The sequence below is a fragment of the Strix aluco genome, chromosome 1 (assembly GCF_031877795.1).
Source record: "Strix aluco isolate bStrAlu1 chromosome 1, bStrAlu1.hap1, whole genome shotgun sequence".
NCBI classification, from domain to species: Eukaryota; Metazoa; Chordata; class Aves; order Strigiformes; family Strigidae; genus Strix; species Strix aluco.
In genome coordinates this window covers 91,333,870-91,346,184 of record NC_133931.1, presented here as the reverse complement: position 1 = coordinate 91,346,184, position 12,315 = coordinate 91,333,870, and the positions used below count along the sequence as shown (strand labels likewise).

The 12,315-nt window shown below is 43.2% G+C and overlaps 2 protein-coding genes across 10 annotated transcripts in view; one reads left to right on the top strand and one right to left on the bottom strand.

The window, feature by feature from the left end:
• RELCH (RAB11 binding and LisH domain, coiled-coil and HEAT repeat containing) overlaps window positions 1-5,000 on the bottom strand; it is an 83,232-nt gene extending 78,232 nt beyond the window's left edge. For all 6 annotated transcript variants that reach the window (XR_012623539.1, XR_012623540.1, XM_074826738.1 and 3 more), the window contains exon 1: window positions 4,270-5,000. Coding sequence is in view for 4 of the 6 variants with exons in the window: in XM_074826738.1 (XP_074682839.1) it covers window positions 4,270-4,798 (529 nt within the window). In the remaining 2 variants the exon portion in view is untranslated. The remainder of the gene's footprint in view (window positions 1-4,269) is intronic.
• A 168-nt stretch (window positions 5,001-5,168) lies between these two features.
• PIGN (phosphatidylinositol glycan anchor biosynthesis class N) overlaps window positions 5,169-12,315 on the top strand; it is a 111,343-nt gene continuing 104,196 nt past the window's right edge. For 2 of the 4 annotated variants that reach the window (XR_012623537.1, XM_074826689.1), the window contains exon 1: window positions 5,169-5,244. The gene's annotated coding sequence lies outside the window, so the exon portion shown is untranslated. The other 2 variants (XM_074826718.1, XM_074826699.1) reach the window with 2 other exon arrangements.

Genomic DNA, 12,315 nt, shown 5'->3' with positions numbered 1-12,315 from the left:
AGAAATAGTCATTAGAAGTTATTTGTCTTCTTCCCAATCTCCTATCTTATTTAAACTGCCATTTAAGATGAGATACAATTAACTTGTTTGAGGTAGCCCTGTTCTGCTATATATTCATATAAAACAAAAATCTGGTGAAACACTGATCATGACAAGGGCCTGCACATAGTCACAAGGTCTGTAACTCAGGATTGAGAGCTGTTACCAAGACATCCTTTTCTCACAAAAGCATAATCAATACACTCTTCCCACATAGCTTTTTCCAGAAGGACCTATCTGAATTTCAAAGGCTACAAGCAAAACCGGAGAGGTACTTTACAATATCAGAAACAAACAAAAAAGAATCCCAAATCATAAACAAAGCCAGGATCTTAATACAAAGAATCAGTAATACTTTATATTTTTGTACTCACAGATTAGCTTAATATAACTGGAATCAAGTCCCCAGAAAGTTATAAACAACTTTATTTCAGAAATACCTAGAAACAAATAATCTCCTGACAAACATAAGCATAACATAAATGTTCAATTTTCATTAAAACTATTTCAAATTTTGAGAATGTTGAGCTTTTGTAGTCATAAACAAAAAGTAAATTGCAGATTTTAAGACTAAAGTTACTTCTAACAGTGTAAACTACATCCTTTCAGGCATAGCAATCAGTGGGCATCATACGTCAATCAGATTAAAAAAAGATTTCTTCACCCACTATGCTCAAGCTTGAGTTATGGTCATATGTATATATGGGAAAACATCTGAGGTTCAGGAACAGGGATGAGACATTTGAGCCACAGTTTTATTTCTAAATTTCAGCTGTCTCAATTTGTACTGTACTTTCTTATGCTAAGGTGATAGGGAAGGGGACACATTTAGATTTAATATGTAGGTGCTAACCAAAGCCTTGTGAAAGATCTGGAATACCATATGAAGGAGGGATTTCCAAATCATACCACTCACATGAGTAGCATTAGAAAAGTGGCATCAAAACGGTCTAGCAGATGTGGAGCTACTGATATTGAAACCAGTGGAAGAAGCTGTCATAGAAGTTTGGGAAGATCTAGCGGAGATACCAGACATGAAGGATGACTGTACACAAGTGCTGTGCCTCTAAAGAAACAGTGTTGATTCCTTCACAAAGTGGATTTGCTTCAAACTAGAAGAGCAAAGTTGATAAACACAATGTACATTTTCATATTTGTCATTACAGTATACTTAATCTCTGTTTGCAGCTGCTGGAAAATAGGTGGTTTTGCAAAAAACTAAGAAATCCTAGTCATCTAACTATCATTTGCTTTTGTAACTAAGTGCTCTGAAGCATGGTTCAAAGACAAAACGGCTTCTAAGTCACTAGCTGACCACATGATGCTAGTTGTTTAAATCCTGATACTTCATCAAAATCTCTTTATAGCAGTCTATAAAGAGAAAGATAAGAAAAACCAAAAGAAATTCCAGCATGTACTCATAGTTTAGCTTGCCTAAAAGGATTCTGAGAAATGCCAGTGAACGCTTGCACTGAAATTCTCCCATTCTGTATAGGAACACACAGTATGAAAGCTTTCCATCACTCTGTGAAAATTCTCAGGCAGCATTCCAAACATACTTCACATTCAATAAGAATTGCCAGTCACGCTTTTTCTGCATCCATTCAAATTATCAAAAACCTCAGTGTAAAACCATAGAACTTTATCTAACTTGGGGGGAGGGAGAAGCAGGTGCAAAGCTAGTGCTGAGAAAAAATTCTGACTTTAGATATCAACAGAAATAAAAAGCTTTCTTTTTTAAAACTGACCACAGTAAGAAATTTTTTTTCACTGAGGCATAAAATTCAAGTGGCCTTGAAATGACAATCATGCCAAACTCTGCTGCTCTCTACATCAGTAGTTTCTATAAAGAAAACTATTTGTTTATTCTCAAATACTTTTTGGCATGTTAAAGCAAGAGAAGGTACCTGCACTACTCTCACGTACATCCTCTGCAAATCTCCATGTGAGGATCCACAAATGAGGGCAGAACAGACTGGACCTCTCAACAAAACTGAACTTTCCAACTAACTCAGGAAACTATTCAGACTTACTGTTGGATCCAACCCGTGGCTTAGTCCTCTACCTAAATGCAATAATACCAGATGCTTAAGAGGAAAGTGAGAAGAACTCTTGCAAAGACCATATAATTTTCAGCCCATCAGAGTCTTCTGCAATCTATTTTTTAACATTTGGAAATTGGCGTAAATTCAGAGGCATGAGACTATCGGCTCTAGTTGACCAGAATCAGGCTGAACAGCACTGTCACAATTGCTAGCTCAATGCTAGACTCCAGACTGCAAGGAAGCCCGATGGTAATAAGTTTTAAAAATCTACTTGAGCTATATAAAACCACATTTTTTTGCATTGTTCTGCATCTGTCACTTTTCAATGTCAATGTGAACTGCCTTTTGAACCACTGCTGAGACAAAAAAATCCATTGAAAAGCACACTCTAACATGTTATAGGTAACAGATTTCAAGACACTTACACTTAACCTTTAACCTAAGGACTAGTGTGACACTTAATTATAGCACACCTCAGTATTATTAAACTGCTCCAAAACAAGTTTCATTCCCCCCTCCTCTCTCCCCCCCCCTTTTTTTTTAATAGTGATGTTCCATTGCCATCTATCATTCAGCAGGTCAGCACAATAATCATTAAGATGTTCTCACAGAAGTGTACATTGGTCTAGGATTGCAAGAGGTCATTTTTTTTGCATGCATAACAACAGCTACACAGGCTGATGTTCTTCTAATTCTACTGTGTACATTAACAATAACTGGAAACAACATATCATGTTAACATATCATGTTAACAAAATGTTTAATCAATCCAATGAATTGACTGGAATCCCCAAGGAGCTGCTTTTAATGAAACAGAAATTTATATCACTTCAAGGCCTCAAAACACAAGTTTTTCCAACATTCACCAATCTCATCATGAAGAAGACCACACTTAAGCTCTCAGCTGGACAAAGCCAATTATGAAATTCTAAGTATGCATGAACAATGTAACCATAATATAAACAACACAGCATGAATTTTAAAAAAATCCATACCATTTTTAAAAGATACTGAAAAGCAATAACAAGTTTAGATGTCTCCTATTATCCCAGCACTTAGATAGCATTAGTTATTTCCAAATTTTAATTCTAACTGCATGTCTTAGCAACATTAGAAACTTTTTAGAAACAAACAACAAAATGGAACTATTTACAAAATGCCTTTAGGTGTCTTAGAATACACACAAATAAGTTTTTCAACTGTCTGCTAGCTACAACTCCTTTCATTTCAATACCTTCCCATGAGTTCATTAAGTCCTCAAAAGTCAGGTGGCTGGGCAGCTTCTTCCTCTTAAAGCCACTTCCAGAAGCTACCTTCTTTTTAGAACTCTACATTTCTTGACAGTAACATTGATAAGACACACAAGTAATTTTATTCTAAGCCATCTGCTCTACTATTAAAACTCAAAAGCTTTTAAGGCCAGCTACGTGATGATTTTCTAAATATCTGCACTGCTTTTTCTCCCAAAAGCTATACTAACCCAGTATATTTAACACTCCCCAACTTCAAATCCCAAAATGGTTAGCCAAAGACTGCAGGCGCTTGGTAAACATGCGAGCATTAATTATGGGAAACGCTGTATTAGTTGTGCGTGACCTGTGAAACTCAGCCCTATCCTTGGATGACTTCACCATTCCAGTGCATCAGCAGAAATAGCATGCTGGCTTCTGACATCCCGTTTTTGACAATTTTCAGACTTTAAATGTCATAGCTATAGCTTAACACCCAACTCTTTCTCCTAGCAGCATACAACATCTCTTGACAGTAGGCGCTAAAGAAGGCACAAAAAACCCCAAGACAGGTGAAAATTAAGGCTGAAATTTCCATTCCTCTCATTTCTTCAGTATTTGGCACGTGCATGACCTTCACAGGAAGACTGATGCTCCAAAAGGCACATGAGCGGGACCGAGCTATCACCGGTCCTGGCACTCCATCTTCTCAGCCCCCGGCTGCTCCGCTCCTACAACCTCCCCCAGTCCCACATGCAGGTTACAGAAAGCGAGACGCGCCGCAGAACGCCCTTCCCGGCCACCCAGCCTCCCTACCGAGACGCACCGGCAGGGCCGCACCGTGAGGCATCCCCGCCCAGCCCAGCGGCGGCTGCCACCGCTCCCCAGAGCCCCCCCCGGCACCGCCCGCCCCCGGCCCGGCCCGGCCCCCGCTCCCCCGCGCCAGGGTTACTTACTAAGCTGCCCGGAGCCGGGCTCCCTGCCACCTGCTCCCCCGAGCACGCTGCCGCCCAGGCCACCCAGGGCTCCGCCGGCGGGCGGTGTGCCGCTCTGCCGCTCGAAGTTGCCCGGGTTGGAGAAGAAATCGCGAAGCCGGGGCAGCTCCCGGCCGCTCTCCAGCAGCTCCGTGTGCAGCTCCAGCGCCGTCAGCAAGAACTGGTCCCGCAGCAGCTGCGCCGCGATCGCGTCCATCGCCACCCGCGGCGGCTCCCCCGCGCCGGGGCTGGCGCCGGCCCCGCCGCCCGCCCCCGCCCCGCCGCCGGCATCGCCCGGCGCCGCCGCACGCAAGCCCGGCAGCTCCTCGGGGCTCCCCGCGGCTGCCACCGCCGCCTCCTGCTGCTGCTGCAGCGGGGGGTACGTCGGCCCGCCCGGCTCGTTGCTGCTGCTGCTGCCACCGCCGCCGCCGGGCCTGGACTCCTCGGGCTCGTCCTCCTCGGAGTCGCTGAGGAAGGGGTTCACGCTGCTGCCCCCGCCCGCCGCCGCCATCTTACAGGCCGACACGGCACGATTACTGCCAAGGCGCTACCTCAGCAAAGGCTGCGCGGAACCGCCACCGCCGCGGCCGCTTCTGCCGGGGCCGGGACTGAGGCCGGGGCCGCTGCCAGCCCTCTTCGCTGCTGCGGGCGCCGGCGGCGGCAACAGCAGCTCCCTCCCTCCCGCCGCTGCCGCCGCCCCCTCAGCCACCTCCCACCGGCCCCACTACCGCTTCCGGATCGAGCTCTCGCGAGAGTTCCCACGGCCAACGGCGAGCAACGCCCCGGCACCGGGGCCCGCCCCCTGCGGGCCGCGGGCCCGCTCCCTTCGCGCGGGAGCCGGGCGGCAGCTGCGGGCGGGGCCTGAGGGAGGCGGCGGGGCGTGGCCGGGGCGTGGCCGGGGAGCGGGACTGGCCGGGCGGAAGCGGAAATTGCCGGGGCTGGCGGCAGGGGCGATCAGTGAGTCCTGGCGCGTGCGCGCTGGCCGCTCCCCGTGGGGACGGTTCCATGGGGTCGGGTCGGTTCCCCGGTTCTGGGGGTGGGCACGGGCCTGCGCCCCCCGGCCTTTGGGGGGGCTTCGGCCGGTCTGCGGGCCTCGTGGTGGCCGCACAGCCGAGGGTGTAAGGGCGCTGTTGGGGCGAGGAGGGGTGCGGGGCTCGGCTCTAGGGCCCGGGCTGGGGTCCAGGCCCCAAGGCTCCCGTCGGCCGGCCCGGTGCCCTGGTTGCGTTGGCCGGGACAGTGTGGGGCCCCCGGGCCGGGGCGAGTGCTTGAGCGGCCTGATCCCCGCTGCCCCAGTGGGCGAGAGCTATCGTCCAGCATCAGGTGTGCGTGATAGGCCTTAAACAAGGGAGGGCGCAAGTGCGGGTGGTAGTTAAGTTGTGTACCTGGAAGTGTGACGCTATCCCTTTTGAAATGATGATGATGGTGTTGCCTTGTGTGTTATCTGGTAAGAAACTTGAAGCCAGTGTAGCAACATGTAGTGTTTGCTACTGAAAGAAGTTCAGTTCGCTAGAAATGATCAAGAGCAGGGTCAGTCTTGGTTTCTGTTTTGTTTGTTTGAAAATAATGCCTCATTCTCATTAACAGGAGCTCTGTTTGTCTCACTAGGAGTTATTTGCCTTACTGAGAGCAAAATTGGGGCTGAAATCTTGGTAATAAATTAGTAATATTTTGCAATGATACCGGCATCTAGAAACAATTCAGTACTGAGACTGCAGACTATTCTGTTCATATCATAACACTATGCTATAAAAGACTGGTGCCTTCCTTTTGCTTTTAAGTTGCATACATTTTTGTAAATAGTGTAATCAATTTTGCATTCTGTTGTATAATAAACTTCGAGGTTTTTTGCTAATTTACAGTTTTATGTTGTCGATATACAAAAAGAGTTGTGGAGTGTGAACTGGTTCTAGCATAAAGTAAAATGGTGGTATATTGAAAATGCTTTAAAACTTGACTCAGACCCCAATAAAAATAACAACAAAAATATTTTACTTTCGGTGCTCCGGTGGAATTAAGAATCCTTAAAGAAATCTTTTCCTTTTTCCTTTACTTTTTGGAGAGTTAAGGCATGTTAAGTATCGACTTGATAATAGTTGATATGCCGGTGTTGTGCCGCTTCCCTTAAAATGGAGGGAAAAACTTACTGATGTCCTGTGGCAGCCTCTAGCGGCGATCGTCAGTGTTTACAAGTGACTTGAAGTTCGAAGGTCGTTCAAACGCTAAATTCTGCCTTTATTTTAAGGGACTCATTTCTGCCGGCTTCTGTGTGCTGTTACAGTAAGGACTAACTTTTTTCACTCTTCCTCACCTGAAATAAAGTAAAAGTATTCCTCTGTTTAAGTACTTCAAAAGAGGTTTGTTCGGGTTTATGAAACTGAAATATTTACAGATGTCACTCAGTTGCTCCAAAATAGTTTATGCGTGGCTGGGATAAAGTTAACCCAACTGAAATGTGTATTCCAGAGCTGAAGACTGTAGGGAGAGAAATGTGCTTTTAACAATATGCTTAAAAACAGTTACTTATAGTATACCAAAGGGGTATTGTTTTGAGAGACCTGAGAAGAAAACTGGACAAGGAAAGTGTCAAACCTTAAATGATGTTGGTAGTTTGTGCTTAAAGACCTCTGCCATTTCTCTGGAACTGTACCTCCAAGTTTTAAGGGCATGTTTTTTAACGAGAATAGCTTATATCAGTAGTTAATAGTTACTTGCATGTTAAGTACAGATGTAACTTTACCCAGAGAAACTGGTTTTAGAACATGTTTGTTAAATTGGAATTTGAAGAAAAATGAGTACAGCAGTGTCAAGGGGCTCTTGGAAATATTTTCAGTCTCACCAAAAATGTGATGATGTCCCATGAAGTCAGATAAGGACCTAAATTAAACAGAACAAACCCCCCAAATCCCTTTGAATCAAAGTTTGGCTGTGTTTTTCTACCTCTAAAACTGTTGTTTTGAAGCATTACTCTGAACAATGGCTATTTGGAAGCCCATCATCAAAAATACACTCAGAGAGCCTAAGGAGTATTTCAGAAAACTTGTTCAAGCTTGGTGTGTGTATTATGTTTTTGTGAGAAAATGCTGTACAGTTGGGTGAGGAGACATAATTTGTGAGTAAAAGATATGGCCTTTTATGACACCACAAACACTAGAATATTGAATTGCTTGGGCTTCATTCTCCCTAGTCGGGAAGATGGAGAGTGTGGTCTGGAAATGCAGGCTGCACAGAAAGCTGCTGTAGAGGGTAACAGACCACTCTAAGATGGTGTGCCTTGCCATGCCTCACCATGGTAAAGGACAGTGTAGATGGGGAAGGGAAACAGTGCACTAAAGCAAAGCATGGAAATGATCATTGTAAAGTCGTTCTTGACCTCTGAAGATCTAAAGGTACTAAATTAATGAAAAGCTGTTTGCCTGAATTTGTTAAGGTGCCTTTTATTGGATCTTTGTGGAGGTCAAAACTTGGGCTGTTTTTTAATGCCTGACATTGAAAAGGCCTTGTTTATTCCCGTTGCTGCAGAAGCATTGGCCAACCTGCAGAGACGTTGCTGTGCTGACTCCATGCTCCTGCTCTGTGCTTTTGAGGGTTGTCTGATTCACCTAATTCCTCTTCAATTTAGTATTTGCACAGCTTGGCAGAAAAACCCTTGTTTTCCTTATACAGCCTGCTGTTCTTCAGTCATGTACAAATATAAGGGGGAAATATGATAGAGGTTTGAGACGGCCTGTGAAGGAAGTCATGCAATAAACTATGGTGTTAGTGAAGGGAATACAACTAGTGTGAGATGCAGACTTCGGAGAACAAAGTTAGGAGTCCGAGGACATGCTTTGAACATGCTGACTTAGCACTGTTGTTGGGAGGAGATGAAGTCTTGTCCTGGTGCCAACTCAGAGGTTTGTTTTGGGAATTAGACTGGGGAACTAAACTACAGCAAAGTTAGCTTTGCTCTTCCTTTTTTTCCTTGAGGTTATTTTTGGTTGATTTCATTCTCTGGTCTGCTTGACTATACAGTTGTACAGATGGCTGTGCCAGCCCAAGGAAGAGGTTTGGCATGGGAATAGAGGGTGGGAGCAGAGGACCACAGGACAGCTCTCTGCAGCTGTACTGGCTTAGTTGTCCTTGCAGTATTTGTGACTGAAGACCTCTTGTTTTTCTAACTGCTACTCCCATGTCAGCTATTTTTGTAGAAAAGCCTGATAAAATGTATTTCCCTTGCTAGTCTTAAATATTTTGGAAAAACATGCTTTTAATTACAAGCAAATTTGTACAGATAGTAGGATACAGGGGAGTAACTGCTACACAGAAGTGACTCTTCCTGTCATCTCAAAACTAGATGGTTGTGTCTTTTGATACTAAGATAGGTGGACTTTGCCTTTGCGTTCTTGATGTGAAACTATATTTGGTGTCTCTCTCATAATAGTAATTGTATAATCTTTGTAATCTTCTACCTATCCATATTGTATTGCTCCCCTCTTTTTGCCGGCAGAGAGATCAGGAAACTACAAATGATTCTTCATTTGTGGGGGGAAGACATAATATGAGAAGGGGAGAGATGTTGCCCATCTGTGTTCTCCAGGTTTCTGGGTCTCTGTCTAACAGTTCTTGTCTTGCTCCCTGAGCTCTTTTTCTACAATGAAACTATTGCCTTTTTTTTTTTTTCCAAAAGGTTTGAGTGATGGGGAGCTTTAGTTTTAAATCAGCAGTGCCCCATATTGCAAAGAGGCAGAATACTGGTTGTTTCCAGGAATCATTTCCTGTTTCTGTTAGTTATTACAGTCAGTCAGCAGCTGAAAAATTAAGGTGTCATGTAGAAATGAAAAGTGACTTTGTCTTAAAAACAAATATAACTCACAGAGTTTCAACAGAGAGTGTTTACAAGTTGAGATAAGTGATAATGAATGTTAATTACTTTCTTAGTAGAGATTGCTGTAGGAGCAAAAAGAACTTTGTTCTAAAGTGAATGGAAGTATTTTGGGCTTCAGTAACTGATAATTTGAGTGGGGTTTGTGTCTTATGCACGCTTAGGAAAATGCTTTCTGTGTGAACACCTTGCAACTACGGCTGCTAGTGGAAGAGTTAAGGAGGAGGTGACTCCTTTGCATAAAGATTTCTTACTAGACCTCAGAGTATCCTTGGACAAATACTGTGTATACTTATATTACTACTTGAGAAGTTGAATGCTCTCTTAAAGGTGATGTAATCCATCCTTTTAGTGTTTTTCTGCACTTTACAACTTGACAGTCTGAGCAACCTGATCTATGGAAGGTGTCCCTGCCCATGGCAGGGGGGTTGGAACTAGATGATATTTAGGGTCCCTTCCAACCCAAACCATTCTATGATACTGTGAATTGCATTTTTTTAAAATAGTTTGTTTCATTTAGTGATTGAAGACACTGTATTTTCTCCCTTGCGCTCATTTCGTTATGACAAAGCAGTACTTCCTGACACCGTGTTTTCAGGGTGGGGTTTCCCAGGGACTTGGGTCGCACCCACGAGCACGATCGGCTTCGTGGGGCCCGGGGCATTTCAGGACCCTGGAGAGCGCCCGCCTGCCGCTGGTGGGAGTGGGGTAGGGTGGGGCTGCGTGTCCCGGGAGGGCACTGCCCATCGCTCCCCTCTGCGCTCACAGGGTCCTCGTCTGAGCTCTGCTCACTGATGAGTTGTGTCGTATAATGCGTCTCCCATTTGGATTGTTTTCCTTAGGTATGTTCACCTCAGGTTTTAAATGAGTTTTTCTTCTCAGTGGGAAACTTAACTTACCTCTGTCTGTGTCAACTTTTCTCTGAAGTTGGGTAGGTAAAGATATATAAAATATCAATTATGCTAGCCAGTTGACTAGTACGCAGTAGCATACATTATATTCAACTGACTAGCATAATTAAATAGCACTTTTGAACACAAAAGCTCCAAAGTCTTATTTTTTTAAAAATGCTTTTGAAAGGATGGGAACCTACAAATTGATCATTTGACTTCTGTATTCCTTTCATTGAAAGTATTGCTGTGTGCTTAGAAGGTTGTCTTGCAGTCCTTTTTTTCCTTCAAACTGAAGCTGTTGGCAATTTGGCATTCAGAGGCTTACGTGCAAGATTCAACAGATGTGGCTTGTTGCTGTTTGACATAATTCTTGTTTATCTGTAATGGTTGGTATCGATAAGAAAATGTGACTTAATAAAAGGAAAACAACTTCTGTCAGCTTTTTTAAACCTTTCTTATACTAGCTTCTATGGAACATATTTTAAGCACTGTTTTTGTTTTGTCAGAGGGTGTTTTCTTCTTCTCTGTGTGTATACAGAATACACTTGCAGGCTGGTTCTGCAAAGCAGAATGCACCTGAAAGTTGTTCTTTTTCCATCCTTTTCCCTGTATGGTCTATGTTAATATTTATTGTATGACTTCAAAGAGTTTGATCCTTGTCCCTTTTATTGCTAAAGGGAAGAACTGTGTTGCTTGTATTGATGCATGTGCTTTATTACAAATCTCTTTAAAAGTATCTCGGGGGGCCTTCAGGCTTGGTTTGTCAGGGAGGGCTCCAATGAGACAGCAAGACTGCTGTGGCAATCTGTCTTCCATGTGCTCGCATTCTCTTAAGTGCCACTTGTCCCTTGACACTACCAGGCATGGAATTCAGTGGACTGGGTTCTGTTAGACACTCAGGCTGATGTTCTTTCCCCAAAAGTATTCCACAGAACTTGTAATATGAAAAATATGTCTACAAGATCTCCAAATGGGGCAAGAAAAAACAATGACAGAAAAAAAAATCCTTAGTTTTTGAAAGAAAGAGAAATCCAAGTAATGCATGATATTCCTGGCAGCACAAAAAAAATTAAACAGTTCATATTGAGATGAAAATATGTTAAACTGTAGAACAGTGGTGCTTGAAGAAGACTTGCTGATAGAGTATTGCTGAATGACTCGTAAGTCAGGAAATACCCAAGAAGATTTACAAATACCTTTTGAAAACAGGCATAGGCCCCCCAAATGCTTCTTGCCCAGTGAAATAGCTGATTCACAGCAAAACCACTCAGTGTTTATTGTTGGGTTTTGCTTTTTCTGAGTTCTGAATTTCTAGCTGCCTGCATACTGAGCAGATATAATACTGAATTTCTACTCTTCGTTTTTTTTCCACTTGTCTAACAAGTGTTACCAAAGGGTGATGCTCTTGTTTTCTCTGTCATGCCTCAAAGCAGTCATCGTTTCTTAAAGAACTACCTTTGTTCTCTTTGTCGATGGTGTCCTATTTCAGTGTTGTTCTCGAATATGATTTTGTGCCTGGGAGAATTGTGGATATGATTTTCCATGTTTACAGGATAATTCAGAGAAAATTGTGTAGGCTGACATTGGGGTAACTGATTTTGCACTATGTTCAAACATTAGGACACTTCATGTTTTGTTGGTGCCTTGCAGGCCATAGTCAAATTTCCCCTTGAAAAGTTTTGACAAAAGAGACTTTTCTAGGCAGGCAGAGTAATTTTGATTTTCAAGTGATGTTAAAAAGAAAATTAAATATTCTTTGAGCTTTTTGCCTCAGGTTTGGATGTCCTTTACTGAACCACACTTAAAATTTAAAACAGATGTCATTTGTTATTATAATCCCCAAAATGCTCAGTTAAGATGTTGAACATATAATTTTAAACAGATGGTTTGAATTACAAAAGCCACTTTGGTGCAAGAGCAAGTGGAAGTACTGTAGTTGCAGTTTCATTGTCTGGCAGAGCATGTTATGCCTCAATAGAGATAGAAAATGAAATTTTGGAAAGGAGGAAAAGGGACTTGATCATTATCCCACTTGTATTCATAGTATGATTATACGATGAAGTCAGGATGAGGGTTTTGGGTTTCCTATGTTTAAGTAGCACGTAAAGATATGAGAAGGTGTTATTCTGAGACTGGCTGGTAAACCTCTTGTATAAATTAATTTGTGCAGTGAGTAGGTGTATGTGCTGTGACAGCAGAAATGACTTGATTGCATTTCTTGACTCTTTAAAAATTATCACTAGTAAAAGAGTATGTTAAGGACTGCTAGTACCA